Source organism: Dipodomys merriami, unplaced genomic scaffold (genome assembly GCF_024711535.1).
Source record: "Dipodomys merriami isolate MVZ:Mamm:240054 unplaced genomic scaffold, mDipMer1.0.p SCAF_3, whole genome shotgun sequence".
In the NCBI taxonomy this organism is placed as follows: Eukaryota; Metazoa; Chordata; class Mammalia; order Rodentia; family Heteromyidae; genus Dipodomys; species Dipodomys merriami.
This window is the reverse complement of record NW_027204492.1, coordinates 1,089,432-1,112,344: the sequence shown is the minus strand read 5'-3', so window position 1 is coordinate 1,112,344 and position 22,913 is coordinate 1,089,432. Positions and strand designations below refer to the sequence as shown.

Here is a 22,913-nt window from a genome sequence, read left to right as displayed (position 1 = left end):
GCCAAGATGAGCCTTCAGCCACGAGGCCTCCAGTCTCTGGCACCTAAATGGGAAGCATTGGCATAGGGATCAATAACTATGTCTAGGGTTTCTTTGCCTCTATAGTGGGTTCAATAAGCCCACACAGGATTTTTTTTTTTGTTTTGCTTTTTTTGAGGTGCTTACATTTACTTTATTAAGAGTTAAAGAAAAAGATGTATTAGCCTCTTATATAGTTATAGTTATATTTCCACAAGCCCACATGGGCTTACTTATGTCTTTGAACAATAGAAAAGCTCCTTCTTATTTGAGCAGCCTTTCCTCCTTCATTACCTTAAGGTGATTGTCATCTCCGTTGCGCCTCCCTCTAGGATTTACCCCAGTCCCTTGTGAAACCCAGCTCTGTCCACAGGAAGCAGTCTCTGCACACCTTGAGGGGGCAGTTGACATGGGCAGTGAGCAACTCCCTCTCATTCCCACAGCCAAAATAATCAGACACAGTTCTGGCCAATGAAATAGCAACATTTATTAGCTGGGGCATCTGAGACAGAAGCTACACTGCAGAGTGTTTCCCACTGGCAGTGAAAAGCAGGCAGGATCCATCGAAGCAGCAGGCAGCTACCTTTTGCTCCTTGTAGGTGGTGGTGGAGGATGAAGATACTGGAAAATGCAGAGGGATGCAGGAAGAAACTGGATATTTGGTGAAATTGTTCACCCACTGCCAGAACTCCTGGCCTTTGCAGTTTTGTAAACCAGTAAGTTTCCGTTATTGCTAAACCAGTGATTGGAAACCCAAAGCAGCCCAGTTTAATAAGAATTCCTCTTGGGTAAAAGTCTCACATGCACCTTTAGTGTTATTTAATTAAAAAAAATACATTCCCTGACTTAAAATAAGCCTGTCATCTGAGCTGTCACACCACACATGCTTCTAAGCAGGTTTCTGCTGTATGCTATCCCCAGCTCTCAGGGAGGCCCAGGGGGCTATCATCTGCTTTTCACCCTCCTTTGTTCATCTTCCCGCCATGGGAACTCAGTGTTCACCCATCTGGCCCGGCCAGGAAGGGCAGGCATAGCACTGACCACACTGAGGGGCGCCCTTGGAGAGAACAGAGGGACAAGAGCAGTATGCTCCTGCGTGTGCTTGTCTTGCAGCCTGAACTACTCCCAGCTCAAAGGAGCAGGTACTTGTATGATGTCTAGCACCATCAACAGGGCACAGTGCTACTGAGCCCATACTTCTGTATCCACCTCAGCATCCTGAGGCTCCTCTTGGGCAATGAGGAGTGTGCAAAGTAGAAGCCTCTGTACATAGGAAGCATCCATCTTCCATCGGTGGGAGATGTGTGGGTGTAGAGGCCGAGGCCAAGGCAGCTGTGACACTACCTTGGCTGAATCATCTGTCTACTGTAATGGGTACAAACTACCCACTTAGAGGAGGAGCTTAGCAGGCAGGGTGCCCCAGAGAAAAGCTGTGCCACCAAGGCCCAGGAAACGCCATCTCTGGCTCATGTTTGGCTACTGCTTCATTTCTGGCTTGAGTTTGTTTAGGGAACACCATGTAGAACTGCAGAGGACAGCAACTCCCTACCCTGACGTGGATAAGGGGCAGGAAATTGGTCAGGTTGAAGAGTGGCCCTCGCTGTTACAGACTCCAGGACTGCGAACGCAAGTGGCACCGAAACTTGGCCCAAGCCATCCTGCAGAGCTGGGGTGACCCTGCGGCTCCAGGGTCTGGCTCCAGAAGCTCAGGGGCCCAGGGCTATCACTTGGCCTTCTTTGGAACACTGTGGAGGGTTCTGCCAGCTGTGTTAGAGGTCAAGTGATAGCGCTCGGCAGCAGGGCAGCTGCTTTCTTTGTTAGTCTTGTGAGGGAGTCACCCAAGGATTTAGTCTGGGTGGCTAAATGAAATGTCAAAGCCTATCCCCCAAAGAGCACCTTTCCCCAGCACACTGAGGCACTCCTGTATAAGGTGGCTGGACTCAGATCTACCTGGCCCACAGCATGCCAGGTGCCTCCACTGTACTGTCTCACCTGTTCTGCAGAAGGTTTGGAAGAGAGCCCTGGTCAAATGCTGTGAGTAGTGGCTACCAAGAGCTGGGGTACACACCAGCTATTATTATTACTATGAGCCAAACTGCAACATGAGAACACATTTAATGCAACATGCAGCTGTGGCCTGGGCTTGGGCTCCTCCCCTTATTCAGAGGACGCTATTTGGGGAAACCCTTCTCCATAGCTTCAGAGAGCTCAGGGTGCAGGAAGCGACCGGCTAAGCGTTCGATGTCATCCAATGTCAGGCGGCTTAGAGATCTCTCATAATCCTAAGGAGAGAAAGCCAGGAGAATTCAGGGGGTGTCGGTGGAGACACGAAAAGGGTGTCAGTTGTAATGGATGCAGGGAGTGGGAGTCGCGGGAGCAGCTAGGACTGGGTGGTGCCCTCACCCTCTGTAGCTGTTCCAGGACCCTGCTGGCATCTGCCACAGTGAAGTGGCGGGCAAGGACTTTAGAGATCAGCTGCCAGACAGGCGTCGGTGCAGAGTCAGCCAGTCTGCGGGCAGTGCCTGCTTCCAGTAACACCTTGTCCAGAGGTTTAACCACTAGGTTGAGCTTGGAATTGGGTCCAATGCTGTAATCTGACAGTCGTTTGTCATCTGCCAAAGAGAGATTCGTGGGGTTTCTTCCACACATCCGTGTGGCAACCACAGAAGCGATGCTGCCTCGGGCAGCCAGAGGAACAGCAGTGCGGTGGTGTCTGGCTCTGGTGGCTTCTGCCACCTTCCCCAGGGTCCTTTGGCACCTGGTAGCGGAGCCAGAGTCCGGATCCATCACACTGCTGCCTGGGCCCGGCCGCCCGGGCCCCTCATCCACCCACTGCCTGTGGGGTCCCCTGGTTACCTGCTAGGGCCTTGCCCTTGAAAAGTAGACGCTGCTGGCGCACCGGGACATTCAGCTTCTCGGAGACCAGCTGCTTCAGCGTGGACACCAGCTCGTCCTCTGCCACCTGATCGGGCCAAGGGTGGGAGGCAGAGGATCAGCCCACAGCTCCTGGGCGGGGAAACCCTCGTCCCGTCCCGAGGTTCGGCTCTCCGGCCTCCCGGGTACGCCCGTCTCGGTGCGGGCCCGGCGATCGTACCTGCAGGCTGCACTCGCGGCCCTGAAGGGCCTTCACCGTCAGCTGCATGGCGGCTGCGGCGGCGTTCACTACGATTCCTACCCGGCCCCAACTGTTCCCCGGCCTCGCGCCGCCGCCCCAGGCGCGCGCCGGAACCGTTCGTCGGCGCCGGAAGCCGCGAGAGGGGCGCGCCCGCCGCCTCCACTGCCGCCGCTGCCTCCGCTGCCGCTGCCGCCGCCGCCGTCACCCTCGCGGCGGGCCCACGTCCTCAGGTCCCGCCCCTGCTCCGCGCCCCAGCCCCAGTCGCTGCCTCTGGGACCGCCCTTGCCGAGGCGGGGGCGGGGGCATCGCCGGACTGCGCGTCGCGCTCAGCGGCGGCTGGGGAACGTGGCTTCTCCTGGCTGCCCGCACAGGGCAGGGAACATGTGGGGCGATGCTTGATTCATCGGGGAGCCTGCAGTCGGGAGAATGAAGGCCAGGACGCTGCCTGGGACCGGCTTCGGCCTGTCCCGCCCTGCCAGCGCGGGTAGGGCACGCCAGTGCCGAGCCCCCCCCCCCCCCGCCCCCAGGCCCCGATTGTCTCTCATCCACAGCAATCGCTCAGCCTGCCACACTCGTCCCACAGCCTGATGCCTTTCCGCTCCCTTCTTTCTCGTCTGCCTGGAAAAACAAAACACGAAAAGGGAGCAGAAACCAAACCAAACTACTGGGTTTCCACCCGGTGAGGAGGGATGCGTGGAGAAGGGGCAGATGAGCCATGACTCGTGCAGGGGTGGGGAGGCAGCCAGACAGCACTTGTCCACCATGTGCGCTGGGTTTCATCTCCAGCACCTGACAGGGGCGACACAGAAAGCGTGTGGAGGGGTCGACGTGCCACTTCAGTCCATCACCCATCCGGCCCACAGCTGCCCACACTTCCCACGCTTCCCACGCATGCTCTTCCCCCAATCGCGAGACCCCAAGGGTCAAAGACTGAAAGGGACCCGGGCTTGCTTTTTTTGTTTTATTGAAATATACTTTCTGGGCAGTGCACACACCTAAACTTAGCATAGCCTCTTTGGCACTGGAAGCTGGAGAATAAAAAAAATAACAGTAAAAAAACCCAATAAGCCTGAATTTGTTTGAATGCATAGTGCATGAGAACGAAAGGCCTTTGGTATACAGGAATCGCAGCGGCAGTGGTGACCCGAGAGGCCGAGGTGAAGGAAGCTTGACCCAGGGGCTTCATGAGACCCCGAACAGGCTTCTGTAGATGAAGTGGCCGACGACCAAAGCCAGCATCTCGGAGGTCCCAGTTAGCGCCACAACGAATGGGGCCTGGGAGGCATAGTCTGCTTGAAGGCTGCGGAGAGACAGCTGCAGCATGGCCAAGGCTAACAAGCTGTTCTGCACCCCCACCTCGATGCTCACAGTCCGTCTCTGGGCCACTGGCAGCTTCAGGCACGTGGCTAGGCAGTAGCCCACCAACAGGCCAACGAGGGGCACCGTGAAGCCTACCAGTACAATGGGTAGCCGGACACCTGCCAGGATGAAGACCCCCATGCGGTAGGCCAAGATGAGGCCGCCTAGGATGAGCACAAAGCTGAAGGGCTTGATGACCAGTACCAGCAGCTGCGAGAACCTGGGGAGCTTGAACTTGATGACCACACCTGCTGCTATGGGGATGGAGATGAACAGCAGGGTTCCCAGGATCTTGGAGATGGGCACGTGGAGTGTTTCGTGGACGCTGAGCAGGTGGCTGTAGATGATGGAGGATAATGGCAGGAAGCCAGTGGCCGCTACTGTTGAGATGAAAGTCATAGAAATGGCCAGCGTCACATCTCCTCCAAGAAGCAGGCTGAAGAGGTAGCTTCCTCCACCACCAGGCGACGAGCAGGTAATGATGAGGCCGAGAGCCAAGGCCTTGGGCAGCATGAAGACTTTGGCCATCAGGAAAGCATAAAAAGGCATGACCAGAAATTGGCCCAAAAGGCCGAGAAGCATGGGCTGCGGGCTATGCAGGAGACCCTTCAGAACCTCAAGTTCTACTTTGCATCCAAATGAACACTTGTTGACAAAAATAAGAGGCAGAAGCAGGTAGAGTATTGGATTCTCTGAGAAGTGGGCCAAGTTGGTGCTGAGGGTGGCATGGGTGTCTTCAGCGGGTGAGACTCTGATGCAGAAATCTCTCCGCTCCTCCACCAGCATAGGTGCGGCCTTGTGGAAGTCCAGAAGCTGGATGTGGAGTGGGGCTAGCCCAGCTAGGCCTGAGTGGATGCTCACCACGAAGCCACCTCCACTGCCCCATGTTATGGCACTTACGTTCTTGATGGACAGCACTTCTGGGTCGAGAGATGTTACTCTCAGTGTGGGTTTGAGCCCTGTCCTATTGGCCTGTGCTGGGTACTGGCTTGAGATCACAATAATACCCTCACTCTTCTCAGGAAAGTCAAACTCCATCACAGAACCATCCCCAATGCTCAAGTAGTGGCCCTTCACCAGTGATCCAGTGGGGCCCAGGACGGTGCCAAGGCTGGCCATGGCCATGGCTTTGGCCCCCCATGGCAGGCTGATGAGCAGCAAGGCAGCTGTGAACCTGACTAGGGGCCCACACCACCACTGGCAGCTGCCCCTGCCCCTCAACACCATGGCTCTTCCTGAAGAAAACTGCTCGGGACCTCTTCACCTCTTGGGCTTAGAAGGGAACCCCTGCTGGTGCTGTTGGGTTATCCTGAGAATGGTCCATCGGCAAGTCCTGGTCTTGTGCTGCCTTCCTTGATGGCAGGTTTCTCCCTGAAAACAGAAGGGGCATAGACAGGTAGCTGGTGCCCAGGTGTGAGTTCAGGAGCTTGGATATCTGGAAGCCCACTGCTGGCTCAGCAGAGCCTCACCAAAGCTCAGGAGTGGAAATGCAACCTCAGCGCTGGTCCCTTCCCCTGCACAAGCGCCTCAGGCATCTCACCCCCCACCCACCGGAACCACCTACATCCTGCCGATTCCTACTCCTTTCCCTGCACTTGCCCCACAGTGGCTTGTTGAGATGTTCTGATACCAGGGACTCAGGAGATCCACCTCTAGTTTTGTCACCACTACCCTGCTTCCCCCTGGCTGGTGCCAGATCCAGGAGATCATAAGAGTACAGACTGGGGAATCTATGTCATTTGTCAGGCATAAAGTGGTGGCAGAGTGGCAAGGGCAGTAGGTGACCATAGCTCTAGGGAATAATGTCTGCCATGGACACACGGTAGGGAACACTACTTCTGTGTCTGTATGGCCCACCCTGCCGTGACAAGACACGGGTAGGGCAGGGGCTATGAAGAAGCAGGTCCCTTTCTCCCTAGGGATGTTGCCTATGGGGCAGCACAACGGGGGTCAGACGTCCACAGGGGGATTTCTCCTTGTCAGCTCCCACTTCTGTGGCACTCTTGGAATCTGAGCTCCTAGAGCTGCTGTATCACATCTAAGGGGCTGTGCTCAGCGTTCCAGAGCCTTCCTGGAAATGTGCTCCTGTTCGGGCCCTGAACTCCCTGTGGAACTTGCGTGTTTAGGGGGTGGGGTGCTTGTGGCGAAAGGAGGAGGGTATGTCTCTTTCTACTTTCCAACTGGGCAACCACCACCCATCATGTCCTCTGGTAGAAGTGGGGCAAGCAGGGCAAGGGCACAGTTTTTCATCACTGCTGTCTGTTGCTTCGAGCCCTGCAGTGTCGCAGAGACCCTGCCTCTCTGGATCCAAATCCCTATTTGGCCTGATTCCTTCATCTCAGACTGAGGAGAGGGGAAATTGGGAGCAGAGGGCAGATTCATGAAAACACTCCTCTCTGTGAAAGCCTCCCATTCCCACCACAGCATGACACGATAGCATGGTCCTTGACAGCTGAGGGTCTTGGTGCAGTCTTTGATTTTCACTGGATGGGGGGTGGGGGGTGGGCAGGAAAGCCAGAGTGGAGTAGAAGTCAAGTGGAGAGGAGCAGCAGGGTGGTGGTAAGGAGTTTAGGGAGAGGCTAACAGCCATCCACCCCACGCCCTATTCCTCGTGCAGCCTGGAAGCCTGGGGTCACTAGGGGAGGAGTTTGATACTAATCTGACACGGTTTCTGCTTGAGGGGCTGAAAGACTTTGAGCAGATGCAGTCCCAGGACAGGGAAGGCAAACTGGTCTTGATGGATGCGTTTTCTACAGAAGTGCAGTTTTCGGGGAGGAGGGTAACTGGCAGTGTTAACTGGGACTCCTCTTGGGAGTGTGGAAGTTGTCGGGTGGGGCATTAGCAGAGCGCGAGCACAAAGTGGGGTGGGACTGAAGGAAGGTCGCTCAACCTGACCGAAAGATCTCGGTCAAGGGAGCTCTCACGTCATTCCAGGGCCAGCCAGGCCTAAAGAACACACTTCGGCCCTTCCCAGCTGGGTCTGGCCAAGCCGGGATGTCCAAATGAACGACCGTGGAGCGGGGACGGGGCCAGAAGCCACCCCCCCGCCCGCCCCTTCCCGGCCGAAGGCTCTCACCTGCCTCCGCTGCCGCGGAGCTCGGCACCGGCGCCGGCCGAGCCGGCACAAGCCCGCGAGGCGGCCCTCTCGGGCTCCGCCCCGCCCTAAAGTCCCTCCCTGCCTCAAACTCCGCCTCACTCCGCCTCTCTCCGCCCCACAGAAACTCCGCCTTCGCGTCCAGATCCCGCCCTCAAACAGCGGCCCTCTGAACGCTGGCCGTTGAGACGGGTTTCTGGCGGATGTGACGTAACGCGTCTCAAGGTAACAAGCCGCCTCGCGACCGCCAGCTTCCTGTCTCACTGCTGATTGGCTCCGGGCACAAAGAATTCAACATTCTGTAATGACGGCCTGGGCAAGTCATTCTGTCACCAGCAAGGTCCCGAGGGCTTGCTGAAAGGGAAAGGAAACATGGCAGAAAGATGGGATAATGAGAAAGTTTACAAAGGATGTCACAAGACGGAAGCCTGGTGTTGGTGGCTCACGCCTGTAATCCTAGCTATTCAGGAGGCTGAGACCTGAGGATCAAGGTTCCAAGCCAGCCCAGAAAGGAAAGTCCATGAGACTCTTAGCTCCAATGAACCACCAGAAAATCGGAAGTAGCGCTGTGGCTCAAGCGCTAGAGCGTTAGTCTTGAGCTGAGGGTCAGCTCCCAGGCCCAGAGTTCAATTCAAGCCCCATGACCAACCAACCAACCAAACAAAAAAAAGACATTAGACAAGTGCAGAGCCGGGCGCCGATAGCTGACTTCTGACACCTGTGAGAACGATGTTCAACGCCAACCCAAGCAGAAAAGTCTGCGAGACTCCATCCAATAAACTAGCAAAATGCTAGACTGGTGGTAGGCTGAAGGTATGGCTCCAAGTGACAGAGCACCAATCCTCAGCAAGCAAGCTGAGAACTCGAGGCCCTTGAATTGCAATATCAGCCCCTCCCCCCCCCAAAAAATGCCCACCAACCTCCTGAGGCTGGGGCAGATAGCATATTGCTTGAGAGCCTGGGTAAATAAACTCTTAGTCATGGCTGCTATGATAGAGAGGAGTGGTCCCAAAAGTCATGGTTGGGGATGGTTAAAAAACAAAGCCGGGCTGGGAAGGTGGCTCAGTGGTAGAGTGCTTGCCTTGCATGCCTGAGGCCCTGGGTTCAATTTCTGAACACCACATAAGCAGGAAACGCTGGAAGTGGCTCTGTGGCTCAAGTGGTAGACTGCTAGCCTTGAGCTGAAGAGCTGAAGGACAGTGCCCAGGCCCAGAATTCAGGCCCCAAGACTGACAAAAAAAAAAAGCCATGTATATGTCTAGTTTTTCAAATCACACTGTTTGTTTTGTTGGTCATTGGCCTTAGACTCAGGGCCTAAGCACTGTCCCTGACCTTTTTTGCTCCAGGCTAGCCTCAACCACTTGAAGCCAGCTCCACTTTCTGTTTTCTGGTGGTTCATTGGAGATAAGAGTCCCAGATTTTTCTGCTCTCGCTGTCTTTGAACAGCAATTCTCAGATCTCAGCCTCCTGAACAGGTTGGATTATAGGCATAAGCCACAAGCACCCAGCTCAAATAATAACTTTGAACAAATTTATTAGCATTCAAATTTGTAATATTTACTTGAAAATTACGCTTTATAGAGTTGAAATTATTACCTGCATATAACAGGTAAGCAAAAGTACATATGTTGGGTACGTGATAAAAGGGCTTGATATAAGCCAGAGGCTCACCTCTATAATCATAGCTACTCAAGAAGCTCAGCTTTGAGGATTCCCTTTGCAGGAAAAGTCCATGAGATTCTCAACCCCAATTAACTACTAAAAAGTCAGAAACGGAGCTGTGGATCAAGCTGTAGAGCACTAGCCTTGAGCAAAAAAGCACCAGGGCCCTAGCATTCAAGTCCCACCAGCAGGAAAAATAAAAGGGTTGATATGTGATCAAATATATTTGTGACCATAGTTCTGGGGTGATTTTTAGCCTCAGAGGATTACTAAGTATACACTTGTGTGCACGTACTTGGTATCTCAATTGGGGTTGAGAGGTACTGATGCAAGCAGGCAGTCCTGAGAGAACATGAGAGGCTGGGTTTGTTTCGTGCAGCTGAAGACTCTGGACTAGAAAAGGGCAGTTGACATAGGGATGTCTGAGGATGAAATGAAATTGGCAGTAGCTAGAAGGGATGGGTCAACTGAAAGGGCCAGAGAAAGAAAAAGTTCGGGATATTCATATTCTAATTGCCTGTGCTCTTGGGACTTTCTGATGCTGCTCAATTAAGTTCACCTGGACCTGGCTACTTGAGCACCAACAATTCCTGTTGTGTGCCAGAGGTGAAGGAGAATGGAAGACTGCTTGTATTATTGCCAATCATGTCAGCATTCCCTGAAAATCCAGAGTGAAGTGATGGAATATCTGACCTGAAGAATTTGGTGACTAATTCAGGGGGAAAAAAAGGAGTCATCTGGACCAAGAAAGCAGAATAAGTGATAATAACAGCCAGAACTTTTGATAAAAGACATAACAAAATACTAATATTAGGAAAAAAACAGCTATAGTAACATAAATGCACTTCCATGGAAACCTGCCACTAGGGTGACCCTGAGAGGTAAGACTACATCCTGCTCTGTACTTAGGGGCTGCCAGAAATTTGTGGTAAATATGCAGGCATGGAAGTTATATACAAGTTTGGGGTACACGTGGTACTTGTGGGGAAATATAGCTGACTTTGCCTGTCTAACACCAGGTCACATCTCAGAACAGGTCTCTAGATGAGCCACTCAGGCCCATCTGCATTCTTAGCACCTGTGGCTCACGTGGGATATTGCAGCTCCCAGCACAGGGAAGCCCCTGGGGAGAAAAAAGTCATCACTGTGACGTTCTTCACATCATCCTAGCATGCAGCACAGTGACTGGCCCAATGAATGGGCAAATGGAGAAAGATTGGTGGGTCACAGCGATTGTTTGAAGGGCACAGTACGGTCTATGCTCTTCCCAGCCTCAGGGTACACACAGTGAGGTCCAGTTTCATCTGGGGACGAGCTACTAACTGCAGTTGTACTCATCTGCCTTCTAGCCTGCGGGACCTATGAACTTTCCTGAGCTTACTAGGATCCGTTAACTTTTCTGTACAATGGGGATAATGGCTCAACCAGTACATAACTGAAAGACTGCTGTGTAACTAAGCTGAGATGTGCTTTAGTATATGGAGGACAGGGGAAGTGCAGGCAAGACAATGTTGGCACTGTCAATCACTGTGGAAACAGCTGAAGGTTGCACTGGAATTAATGATACTATTATGTTAACATTAATTATATTATACTATCCTTTCTATTTCAGAAATCAGAGAATTTTTCCATAACAAACGATTAAAGAAATGAATATACATTTGATACTATAATTGTGGAGACACTGCATTATACAATTTTGTCAAAACCCAAAGAATGTGCAACACCAAGAATAAATCAGTGGAGGTTCACTGATTGTAACAAATTGGGAGCTGGGGGTAAGGGATATTTAAGGCACTGCTTATATATTTCATTCAATGTTGCTGTGAGCTTAACATGGTTCAAAAAAAGTCTGGGACTGGGAAGGTAGCTTAGGGGTAGAGTGCTTGCCTAGTATGCACGAAGCCCTGGGTTCCACTTCTTAGTACCACATACACAGAAAAAGCCAGAAGTGGTGCTGTGGCACAAGTGGTAGAGTGCTAGACTTGAGCAAAAGCAGCTCAGGGACATTGCCCAGGCCCTGAGTTCAAGCCCCAGGACTGGTGCAAAAAAAAAAAAAGTCTATAGGTCAGGCACTGGTGGTTCACACCTGTAATCCTAGCTACTCAGGAGATTGAGATCTGAGGTTCTCAGTTCAAAGCCAGCCATGCAGGAAAGTCCGTGAGAATCTCTTCTCCAATGAACCACCAGAAAACTGGAAGTGGCATTGTGGCTGAAGTGGTAGAATGCTCGTCTTGAGCTGAAGAGCTGAGGGACAGCACCTAGTCCCAGAGTTCAAGCTCCACAACAGACAAAAAAAAATTGCAGTATAAAAAACAACTCCTGGGCTGGAACTTAGGAATATGTACTTGTGAGCATTCCCCCAAGTCCACGGGAACACAGTCTAAACAGTTTGGCACTGACTCAAGGCTGGGTCGTGGCATCTGTCATTATCTACAGCCAGAACAAGCTCATCTTGATCTTTGCAGCCCTGGCATCATAAGTGTTTTCTTTCCCAGGCCGGCCTGTCCTCTCCTCCTCAAACTTGCCTGACCTTCACTTCTTAAGGGTTGATGTGCACACAGCACTTTCCCTGGGACTGGCAGTGCTTAACCACAGGCCTTCTAAGTTTATCACCTGACACGGCCCCTCATTTTGACCAGACCACTTCTGTACCCCAGGATTTGCTATTCCAGTACCCAGGCTAGATTTGTTTTGTGCATGTGCTCATCCTGGGGCTTCAGTTCAGAGCCTGGGCGCCGTCCCTAAGCTTTTGTGCTCCAGCATTATATGCCACCACTTGAGCTACAGTTCCACTTGCAGCTTTTAAAAAAATTACAAATATCAGAAAATTATAATCTCATAGTTATAGAAGCCAGGAGCTCCAAGCTCAATGTGGCAGTTGGTCAGGGAAAAACCTTCTTGCTGAGTCCTCACATTGACTGTCACCTCTGTGTGTGTGTGTGTGTGTGTGTATGTGTGTGTGTGTGTGTGTGTGTGTGTGTGTGTGTGTGTGTGTGTGTGTGTGTGTGTTGTAGGGCTTGGCAGGAGCTCCAAGCTCAATGTGGCAGCTGGTAAGGGAAAAACCTTCTTGCTGAGTCCTCACATTGACTGTCACATCTGTGTGTGTGTGTGTATGTGTGTGTGTGTGTGTGTGTTGTAGGGCTTGACTGTCACCTCTGTGTGTGTGTGTGTGTGTGTGTGTGTGTGTGTGTGTGTGTGTTGTAGGGCTTGAATACTGGGTTTAAGTGCTGTCCTTGAGCTCTTTTGCTCCAAATGAGTGCTCTACCACTTTGAGCCACTGTGCCACTTCTAGCTTTCTGGTGGTTAACTGGAGATAAGAGTCTCACAGACAGCCGGGTACCAGTGGCTCATGCCTGCAATCCTAACTACTGTGGAGGCTGAGATCTGAGCATCCTGGTTCAAAGCCAGCCCAGGCACAAAAGTCCATGAGATTCTTATCTCCAATAAACCACTAGAAAACCAGAAGTGGTGCTGTGGCTCAAGTGGTAGAAAGCTAGCCTTGAGCTGAAGAGCTCAGGGACAGCGCCCAGGCCCAGAGTTCAAGCCCAACTAATCAAAAAAAAAAAAAAAAAAAAGCCACAGACTTTCCTGTCTGGGCTGGCTTTGAACTGTGTTTTTTAGATCTCAGCTTCCTGAGTAGCTAGGATTATAGGTGTGAGCCACTGGCGCCCAGCCCAAGGCTGATTTTCCCTAGAGTGTCATACTGGGTTAGGAGCAGTTGGTGAGCTTCCTTGGGTCCCTGGAGAAGAGCCATCGCTGTTGTTCAGCGCTATGGGGGAGGACAGCTGGGGAGCCACTGGAGTCCCATGTGAGCTACTGCCCATCTTGTCGATGGCCACGGCTGTGCACACACACAGCACCCCACCACCTGACTTCAGCGAGGACAACATCTGAATGCATTCATTCCACTGGGCCCATCGATTTATTAAGAGGTCATCTAGAAGGTGGGTAGTGGGGACTCTGACAAACCGTGCTGCTGATGCTTCATTAGGGACTTTGATCAGGCCCCGGGACCTTGGTACTGAGGCCAGCAAGCTCCTGTCAAGCGTTGAGGCAGGAGGCAGGCAGGCTTGCAGCCAAGCCAGCAGGTTTGGCTCACTGGAAGGAATCCCACTGGAGAAAGGGGTGGCCTGTGGTGCAGTGAGTGTGTGTGGACCCGACCTGCTAGGTGGCTGCCGCAAAGAGAGAGAAAAGCACCCAGGATCCTCGGTGCCAGGGATGCCCAGGAATTGGAAGGAGCTGACATTAGGAGTGGAGAATGGGGCTGTCGGCTGACGGGCATGGCCAGCTTCAGGAAAAGAAGATGGATATTTGGGCTCCCCTGCCAAAGTGTCACAGGCCAGCACCACAGCTCCCATCCCTCAAGGTCCCCGCCGCCTCAGAGCTCAGATGTGTTGGGGCTAGAGAGCCTCCTTCTGGGACATGGAGTAAGGCCTCCACTTTACACTGGTGCTGCGCCGACCCCTCAGCCTGGTCCGGGAGCTCAGCTGTGCTAGCTGGCCGTGCTCCTTCGCGGGATACAGCCTTCCATCTCCAGCGCCTCTGGCCAGCCCTCATACTTGTTGGTGTGTTTACTGTTCTTCATGTGCTGTGGGGGTGGGGGAGGAAGTCACCGCCTGGCCCTTTGGGACAGGGGACAGAGGCAGCCCAAGGCCCAGGCTTTCGACCTTTTTTTGCTGTGCTAACCACCTGCAGGCTCTCCAGGCGCTCACCCTCTGCCCCACCCCAGGGCAAAATGGAGATTGCTGAAGTGCACCAGGGGACGGACTATGCACTTTGCTAGGCTTGGTGGCCCAGGAAGGTAGGCTCTGCAGAGGGGAGGGAGTATATGTGTCCCCAGCTGTGGGAGGTAGCAGGGAGAGAAAGACATGGAGGAATTTTCTAGGGCTAGGGGAGCTTGAGCTGCTTTTCTTTTTTTAACTTTCACTAGTACCAGGCTTTGAACTCAGGGCCTTACATTTATTCATCTGGTGTTATACCACTTGACTCATGCCCTAGTGTGGCTTTTTGCTGGTTATCTTGACAATGGAGTTTTGTGGACTTTTCTGTCCAGGCTGGCTTTGAACCTTGGTCCTTCAGGTCTCAGCCTTCTGAGTAGTTAGGATGATAGGCTTGAGCCATTTTTCTTTCTTTCTTCCTTTCTTTTTCTTTTTCTTTTTTTTTTTAGTGAGCCATAGCCTTTCAGAAACTATGTGTTGTGGGGAGCAGCGCTTGTAGTCACCATGGCTTTTGCTAGAACCTTCCCAAAGGTTGAGCATTCTTTCAGACATTTGGGAAGAAAGTTTCTTAGGTGTGAGTTTCGCCAGTGTACCAATTTTGCCATTAAAAGAGAGACCATTTAAGGTGCATGGTCAGGCTGCCAGGGCTGGGAGGTGGAGGTGCCCATTTGGCTGCTGTACCTGTTCAAAGGGACTCTTGTTCTGTACGCCTTTGGCTCCTACAAACACCCAGCTGTCCCGGAAGGCGAGCTCCTTGGCATTCCTGCTGCCCAGCTCACTAAAAAGCTTCCTGGTCTCTTCGTTCATCCTGTCATGCAGAAGGAGGAAAGAGGAGCTGGAAGCTGCCACTGTATAGGAGCGCAGTGGAGGCTGGCTTTGGTGATCACTTACTTGGTGGCTGGGTCGTCATAGGATGCCACAAACACCAGGGTGCCTTCATGCAGTGGCCGAATGAACTTCAACAGATCGTTAACATCTGGAGGTGGGGGGAGGGCCTGTGGATGGGAAACTTCCCGCTCCACCCTGTACCTCCCCCCAGCCACTGCTCTCCCAATGAGGGAGACCCCGGAAGTAGGGCTTGGGCGATGGACACGCATAAAAGACCACCAGGAAGGAAAAAGCCACCAGGATGGCACTAGACAAACTGGTAAGGAAACCAGGGCTGTCCTGTCCTGGAACACATCCTCTAAATGGAGGTTGGGGTCTCCTCCCCCTCCCCTGCTGCTTTATGGGAATCCAGGGAAGTACTTGAGAAGCCTGAGTGGGTACAAGCACACAAAGCAGGGCGCCAAAGGGAAAGCCACCAGCTGGAGGCATGGCTACTGCTTACCTCCCGCCCACATGTCGAAGGCCCGGGCCTCGATGAGCTCACCATTGACCCCTGCATCAAGAGAAGAAAGTCCATACCCTGCAGGGCACGCCAACCCCTTCGGTGGATGGAGTCCCATCTGGCAGCATGGGGGACTCACCATTTACCAGGGCGATGTTGAGCCCACGACCCACGTTGTCCTTGACACTGCTCATGAGCCTGGCAGGGGACACAGAGCCCTCAGCCCCTGCAGACCCAGCCTGGACTCCCCGGCCCACTGCCCAGCCCCCATGGACCCCAGGGAGCTCACATCTTATCTTCCAGGCAGATCTTGGGCCCGATCACGTTGGCGGCCCCGCTGACCATGCGAAAGGCCAGGTGCTCCTCAGGACACGGCTGGGGAAGGCCACACTTGTACTTCCTGGCCCGTGGTTCTGAGCAGGGACAGCAAGTGTGACCCATGGGCCTGGCCCTGGGGTCACCTGAGATCTGAGAGGGGGAGGTCAGGGCCAGCCAGGGTAGATTAAGTGAGCACAAGCAGGGAAGTGTGGTAGGGCGAGGCTGAGCACATGTCCATGGATACTCTTATCTTGCTGGCAAGGTGACAGGGACCCCAGGGAGGCTTTTCTGCTGTGCTGCTGTGTGTAGGAGAAGAGAGAACAGGCTGAGGGCTGGCCTAACAGAACCAGGAGACCTGCAGAAGTGGAGACGGCCAGAGTGGAGGCCCTGTGATATACGGCGTCCAGCCAGGCCACAGCGGAGGAACTGAGCCAGGTGAGAAATGGGGCTCTCCTAGTGCCCCAATTTCCTTGGGCTCACCCAAAGGAAAGACAGGAGGACAGGAGGAAGATGACTCTGCAATGAGATGAACTGGATCCCCACAAAAATATATGCTGGAGTCGTAATCCCAAAACTTCAGAATGTGGCCTTGTTTGGAAATAAGGCTTCTTGTGGACAAATTGGTTAAGATGAGGTCACGCCGGAGTAGGTTGAGTGCTAAAGCAACATGACTGGTGCCCTTATAAGGAAAAAAGAGACAAGGGCATGGGGGAGGAAAAAGACAATGGAGGCAGAGATTGTGCAGCTTCAGCCCCGGAGACCTAAGGCTACTAGGTGTGGCCCAGGCAAAGCAGAGTCCTCAACTCTCTCTGAGGGAGAACAGCCCTGCTGGTGCCTCACATTTCTTGCTTCCAGAATTGTGAGAAAAGAAATTTCTGTCATTAAGGCCTGCTTTGTGATGCTCTGATATAGAAGCTCCAGAAATTGATAATGCTTTTGGCCCTGGGAATTGAGGTGTTTATATAACAAATAGTTAAAAATGTAGAAATGAATGTGAAACTGCCTAACAGGAAAAGGCTGTAGACTTGCAAGATGTATGGTAGAAACAAAAGCCTACAGTGTTCTTAAGAAATCAGGGCCAGGGGCCAGTGGCTCATGCCTTTTAATTCTAGCTACTCAGGAGGCTGAAATCTGAGGATCATGGGTCAAAGGCAGCCCAGGCAGAAATGTCCATGAGACGCAAATCTCTAATAAACTATGCAGAAAAAGGGGGAAGTGATACTATGGCTCAAGTACTAGCCTTGGGCAAAAGAAACTCAGGGTCAGAACCCAGGACTGAGTTCAAGCCCCAGGACAGGCAAAAAGAGAGAAAGAGAGAGAGAGAGAGAGAGAGAGAGAGAGAGAGAGAGAGAGAGAGAGAGAGAGAGAGAGAGAGAGAGAGAGAGAGAGAGAGAGAGAAATCATTGGTAGAGATATTGATAGTAGCTGGTTATGGTAGCACATGCCTGTAATCTAGTACTCAGAAGGGTATAGCAAGGTTGTTGAGCTTGAGACTAGGCTGGACTACATAGTGAGGCCATATATATATATATATATATATATATATATATATATATATTTTTTTTTTTTTTTTTTTGTCGGTCATGGGGCCTGAACTCTGGGCCTGGGCACTGTCCCTCAGCTCTTCAGCTCAAGGCTAGCGCTCTACCACTTGAGCCAAAATGCCACTTCTGGCTTTTTCTGCTTATGTGGTACTGAGGAATCGAACCCAGGGCCTTATGCATGCAAGGCAAGCACTCTACCACTTTGACTCCTTCCCAGCCCTCAAAAAAATTTTTTTTTCAGAGGGACAGGGCATGGTGGATAATGCCTATAATACCAGGTAGGTAGAGATGGGAAGATCAGACTTTGAGGGCCAACAGGGGCAAAGTTCAGGAGTCTCTATCTCAATAAACAACCTGGAGTCCCAGGTATGTGTGAGGTACAGATAGAAGGACTGTGGTCCGAGGGCAGTTCTACACAGAAGCAAGATCCTATCTGCAAAAGTAAAACTAAAAGGCCTGGAGGTATGTCTCAAGTGGTTAGAGCACCTCTCTGGCAAGTACAAGGCCCTGAATTTAAACCATGGCTAGTAAAGCCGGATTATGCTGAGGGCTAGAAAGAAGACAACAACAGGCAGAATGCTGCTAGGAACAGGAATGCTAAAGGTCCTTAGATGAGGTCTCAGAAATGAGGAAGAGGGGCTGGGAAGGTGGCTCAGTGGTAGAGTGCTTGCCTTGCATGCCTGAGGCCCTAGGTTCAATTCCTCAGCACCACATAAGCAAAAAGAAAACAAATGAGGAAGTAGGCGCCGGTGGCTCATGCCTATCATCCTAGCTACTCCAGAGGTTAAGATCTAAGGATCATGGTTCAAAGCCAGACTGTGCAGAAAAGTCCATGAGACTCAGCCAATTAAACCACCAAAAAGCCAAAGGTGGAGCTGTGGCTCAAGTGGTAGAGTGCTAGCCCTGAGCAAAAAAGCCAAGTGGGAGTATGAGGTCCTGAATTCAAATCCTGCACCTGGCATGCACCTAGGCACACACACATGCACACGCACACGCACACACCCACACACATTGAATTTGAAGAGATTTCTGAGCCCAATGTTAAAGGCATGGCCTGGCTTCTCGTTGCTGCTATGGTAGGACATGAGAACAGAGAGAGAAATTGAGCAAAGAACCATCAGGATGAAGGGAGCAGAATGTGATGATTTAGAAAATCTCACGCTAATCATAATGCAAAAAACTAGAGTGCTCTCTAGAGAGAACACAGTGGGTGTGGCTGGCTAGAGAGGAAGTATGTGATTTCTGAGTGCATTCCACCCTCTCAGAAGCTTGGACCTGAGATGGGGTTAAACAGGCAGGATCTGAAGAGGACTTTCTTGCCTTGTAGCTTGGGCCTTTATCAAGGAAACAAGAATCCCCCCAAGTCAGGGCTGGGAGCCAGTGGTTCACACTGTAATCCTAGCTACTCAGGAGGCTGAGATCTGAGGATAGTGGTTTGAAGCCAGCCTAGGCAGAAAAGTCTATGAGACTCATCTCCAATTAACTACCAAAAAGTCAAAAGTGGAGCTATGGCTCAAATGGTAGAGTGGTAGACTTGAGCAAAAAAGCTCAAGGACAGTGCCCAGCCCTGAAGCTACAGCACACACACACACACACACACACACACACACACACACACACACACACACACACACACACACACACGAAAAGGAAAAGAGACATGGTCAGCTTGTACTGGAAGGGACAGAGATGAGCTCAAGGAAGCAGGGTGGTTCTGAAGGTAGAATAAGGGAGTAGAAGCCAGAGAGTGAGAACGCCTCTTACGGTAGAGGCTGGGGTCCCCTCAGTGGGCCCAGAGAAGAGAATCAGGCCACAAAGAATTATTCTCAGGCTCTGAAACTGATGTCACTGATGGGTTTTGGACTTGTTTGTGACTTTCTTGTTTTCTGTCCTCCCTTTTTGTGTGTGCCAGTACTGGGATTTGAACTCAGGACATATCTTGCTCAACTTTTTTTTTGTCCGTCTTGGGACTTGAACTCTGGGCCTGGGCACTGTCCCTCAGCTCTTCAGCTCAAGGTCAGCACTCTACCTCTTGAGCCACAGCGCCACTTCTGGTTTTCTAGTGATTTATTGGAGATCAGAGTCTCACGGATTTTTCTGCCCGGGATGGTTTTGAACTATGATCCTCAGATCTCAGCCTCCTGAGAAGAATAGTAGGATTACAAGCATGAGCCACTGGCACCCAGCTTTGCTTAAATTTTTTATTCAAGGCTATCATTATATCATTTGAGCCATAGTTCCACTTCCAGATTTTTGGTGATTAGTTAAGAGTCTCGTAAACTTTCCTGCCAGGCTGGGAATGTGGCTTAGTGGTAGAGTGCTTGCCTAGCATGCACGAAGCCCTGAGTTCAGTTCCTCAGTACCACATAAACAGAAAAATCCAGAAGTGATGCTGTGACTCAAGTGGTAGAGTGCTAGCCTTAAGCTAAAGAAGCTCAAGGACATTGCCCAGGGCCCTCAGATCGACAAAACAAACAAACAAACAAACAAAAAGCCATAAGCTTTTCTACAAGGGCAGGGGCTTTGAACTATAATCCTCAGATCTCAGTCTCCAGAGAAGTTGAGATTACCAGCGTGAGTCACTGGCTCCTGGCTCTATTTTCCTCCCTTTTGGAATGAGAATATTGACCCTTTACCTGTTTCCTCACTGCATTCTGACAAAAGGTAACTCATTCACAAGGCTCACAGCCAAGCAAGCTAAGATGGCTAGTATAGGGAAGTATGGGTGAAGAACAGAAATCCTGAGGGACTGCAGGCCGGCAGGTGCCACAAAGGCAGCATGAGGGGTGGGCACAGAGGAGAGGCAGGGAAGTGACCCGAGCTTACCTGCAGTCACTGAGTTCTCTGGGCCTGTGGACACAGAGTTGTTTGTGTTAGTGTGGATGCCCCATGGAGCCTGCAACAAGGCAGTCAGGTTCTGGGGTCAAGGAGCTAAGGAAGAGTGCCTCTCTGCTTGTCTATCTGGAGTTTAGATCCAAACTGCTTGCTCAAGGAAAGGGGTGCATTGGATTCATAACCATGACCTCCATGACCCATTGCCTGTCACAGGGCATAGAATCCCCTCCCCATCCCAGAGCCCAGCAGCAAGCTCACAGGGCACTGTTTCCAGCATTCAGAGGGGGCCCCCACCTCTTTCTCTGACCCTACTGACTTCCATCCAGTAGAGGAGTGAAATTAGGGATTGTTGCTTCCCAGCCAGAGCAGCTGGATGGTAGGAGATGGCTACAGTTGGTGCCAGGAAATAGGCTAAGGGAAGCCAGAGGTAGCCTGCCACAGGAAGGCTATGGAAAACCGAGCCACCCCCACGCCACTGTGGGTAGCAGTCCCACAGTCAACACGGGGAACTCTGCAGCCAGGCAACAGAGAGCCCCACACTCACTGGTGAAGAGTTGCTGGATGCGAGGGAAGCCACCACCAGGCCCACCCAGGAGAATGGCGACTACGATCCAGGTGAGCCCCACAGTGATGACGAGGGCCACGATGCGGAGTGGGCCTGTAGGCAGGACAGACACAGGGCAGGCCCACCTCAGATGCCTGTCATCGAACTCAAGAATGACCCCATGGCCCTTCCACTTGGGAAGAACTGATGGGAGGATGGGCTGGTGGGGACCCATAGCCACTCAGCAGGCCCGACGATAGTCCCTTGGCAAATAGAGGGAGGAAACTGAGTTCTAACCCCAAGGCTGCCATTTTGTTCTCCCTGGAAGGTTTCCAGGGGATTTGTATAACCCACTACTCCACAAGCACATCCCTAGAACTCCTCTCGCAACCGGCAATATATTGCGTGTCATCTATTTGCACCTCCTCTCCTCTTGTTCAGAAAGTTTGATCCTGACTTCCCCTCCCTTGTCAGATTTCTTGTAATGAGGACCCTTCTCTCTCTCTCCCTCCATTCCTCATGGTGGCTATAATGTCATACCTACAGTGTCCTGTTGGCTCTCATATTCCTTGACCTCAGTCAAGGCTCTCAGTCTGGCTTTCCATGCTTGCCTGATGGAAACATTTCACCTCTGAGTAGCCTGCCTTCTCCTTGGCCACATGGTCTTCCTCTACCCGCCTTCTCTTTGGCCACATGGTCTTCTTCTACTTGCCCCCCCCACTTTGTTTGCCAGTCCTGGGGTTTGAACTCAGGGACTGCACTGTCCTTGAGCTTCTTTTGCTCAAGACTAGTGCTCTTCCACTTGAGCCACAGTGCAACTTCCAGCTTTTTGTGTTTATGTGGTACTGAGGAATGGAACCCAGGGCTTCATGCATGTTAGGTAAGCACTCTACCACTGAGCCACATTTACAGTCCTACCTTCCTCTTTAAAGCTGGATTGTTCTGGGCTTCTATTCCAGTGTGCCTTCTTATCTCTAGACTCTGTTTATAGGTAAAATTTCATCTATTCCAGATCTTGTGTGTGTGTGCTCATCCTGGGGCTTGAACTCAGGGTATGAGCACGGTTCCTGAGCATTTTTACTGCTCTACCACTTGAGCCACCTCTCCACTTCTGTGTACTCCAGATCTTAAACTAAGCAGCACATAGCAATAATACCTTAGTTTCTAGCTGCAGCCAATCACCCCCGTCCAAAACGTTCCTCACTGCACAGTTCCACTTAGGTCTATCTAGTGGCTATTTTAGTAGGTTTGAACTTCAGTTCTCAAGTTCTTCTCTCCATCTCACCCCAGTGTCTCCCTCCACTAGGACTCCTTTCCTTTCCCACAAGGCATCTCTATGTGATGTGCCAGGTAGGTGCACTAGCACTTCAAGCATGAGTGCAGACTCTTTTTGCATTGGTTACTTTTGAGGTCTGGTCTTGCTTTATGCTTGGACTGTGATCCTCTTAATTGTGCTTCCCTATGTCGCTGGAGATGACAGGTGTGTGTCACTGTGCCCCGCGAAGGCTGGCCTTGAACGGGGATCACTTGGATCCTCAGATCAAGTAGCTAAGATTACAAATGTGAGCTCCTTCCTAAGAAGGCATGTTCGTCTTAGTTGTCCCTCTGTTATTGCTTCAAATCCAACTCTAGAAGCACCTTTGTCAGTTCCTCTCCAAGACCATGCGTGTCCCTGCTGTTACCCTCCCCACCTGGCCGCCATGGTCCCTGGAGACTCTGTCACAACTTATTTTTCAAAAAGCAGCTGCCTGTTATCTCAGTTAGGGGAACAACAGTAACGCACATCTTATAGTTTGGGACACGGAAGTCCTCAGCCGTGGAAGGATTCGCTTAAGGTCAGAGAATGCGTGTTTGTGTACGGTTCTCCATTTTCAGCACCAATACCAGTGGCCACCCCGGCCCCTCCTAGCAGACGTCAGAACGCTAGGGCCTCCCTCCCGTTGTCTGTGGAAGCCACCAACCTGCCAACCTCATGTCCAGATCCCCCGCTGGTTGGGACCGCCGGCAGGTGCACTGTTTGGGGACCGTGAGCTGTGTAGGGGGTATAAAGCAGAAGAGCAGGTCTGGGTGCGTGCCGGGACAAGTCTGTGCTGGGCCCCAGTGGGAGGCAAGCGCGATCGGTGTTACGACTTGGTCCTCCAAACATCCGGCCGGGCTAGGCTCCTCGGGAACGCCAGGGCAGTACCTGCCTGACCAGGAGGGGCCTTGGGAACGAATCGGATCACGGTCGGGCTCACAGTCACCTCCGTGACCGGGTTGTCCAAGTGGTTCTCCCGGACTTCTGCCACTCCAGTGGGTGGTCCAGGAGACCAGGCTCACCAAGGCGGTAGGGAGACGTGGGCTCGGTAAGGAGGCGGGCCTGTCGGGCTGCCG

General features: G+C 52.0%; 3 protein-coding genes across 3 annotated transcripts; all 3 read right to left on the bottom strand.

Annotated features, from left to right (window-relative positions):
* Window positions 1–2,114: 2,114 nt before the first annotated feature.
* On the bottom strand, window positions 2,115–3,331 carry Ubl4a (ubiquitin like 4A). The gene is made up of 4 exons (XM_070039462.1): window positions 3,113–3,331; window positions 2,875–2,980; window positions 2,422–2,630; window positions 2,115–2,300 (listed from the first exon to the last, which is right to left on the bottom strand). The coding sequence occupies exons 1-4, from the start codon at window positions 3,158–3,160 to the stop codon at window positions 2,190–2,192; spliced, it is 474 nt and encodes a 157-aa protein (XP_069895563.1). The 5' UTR covers window positions 3,161–3,331; the 3' UTR covers window positions 2,115–2,189.
* A 757-nt stretch (window positions 3,332–4,088) lies between these two features.
* Window positions 4,089–7,649, bottom strand: Slc10a3 (solute carrier family 10 member 3). The gene is made up of 2 exons (XM_070038858.1): window positions 7,569–7,649; window positions 4,089–5,863 (listed from the first exon to the last, which is right to left on the bottom strand). The coding sequence occupies exon 2, from the start codon at window positions 5,717–5,719 to the stop codon at window positions 4,316–4,318; it is 1,404 nt and encodes a 467-aa protein (XP_069894959.1). The 5' UTR covers window positions 5,720–5,863; window positions 7,569–7,649; the 3' UTR covers window positions 4,089–4,315.
* Window positions 7,650–12,934: 5,285 nt separating this feature from the next.
* Window positions 12,935–22,606, bottom strand: Fam3a (FAM3 metabolism regulating signaling molecule A). The gene is made up of 9 exons (XM_070039460.1): window positions 22,502–22,606; window positions 20,541–20,654; window positions 19,988–20,011; window positions 15,589–15,712; window positions 15,439–15,497; window positions 15,300–15,350; window positions 14,861–14,945; window positions 14,651–14,777; window positions 12,935–13,839 (listed from the first exon to the last, which is right to left on the bottom strand). The coding sequence occupies exons 1-9, from the start codon at window positions 22,512–22,514 to the stop codon at window positions 13,744–13,746; spliced, it is 693 nt and encodes a 230-aa protein (XP_069895561.1). The 5' UTR covers window positions 22,515–22,606; the 3' UTR covers window positions 12,935–13,743.
* Between the last annotated feature and the right edge of the window lie 307 nt (window positions 22,607–22,913).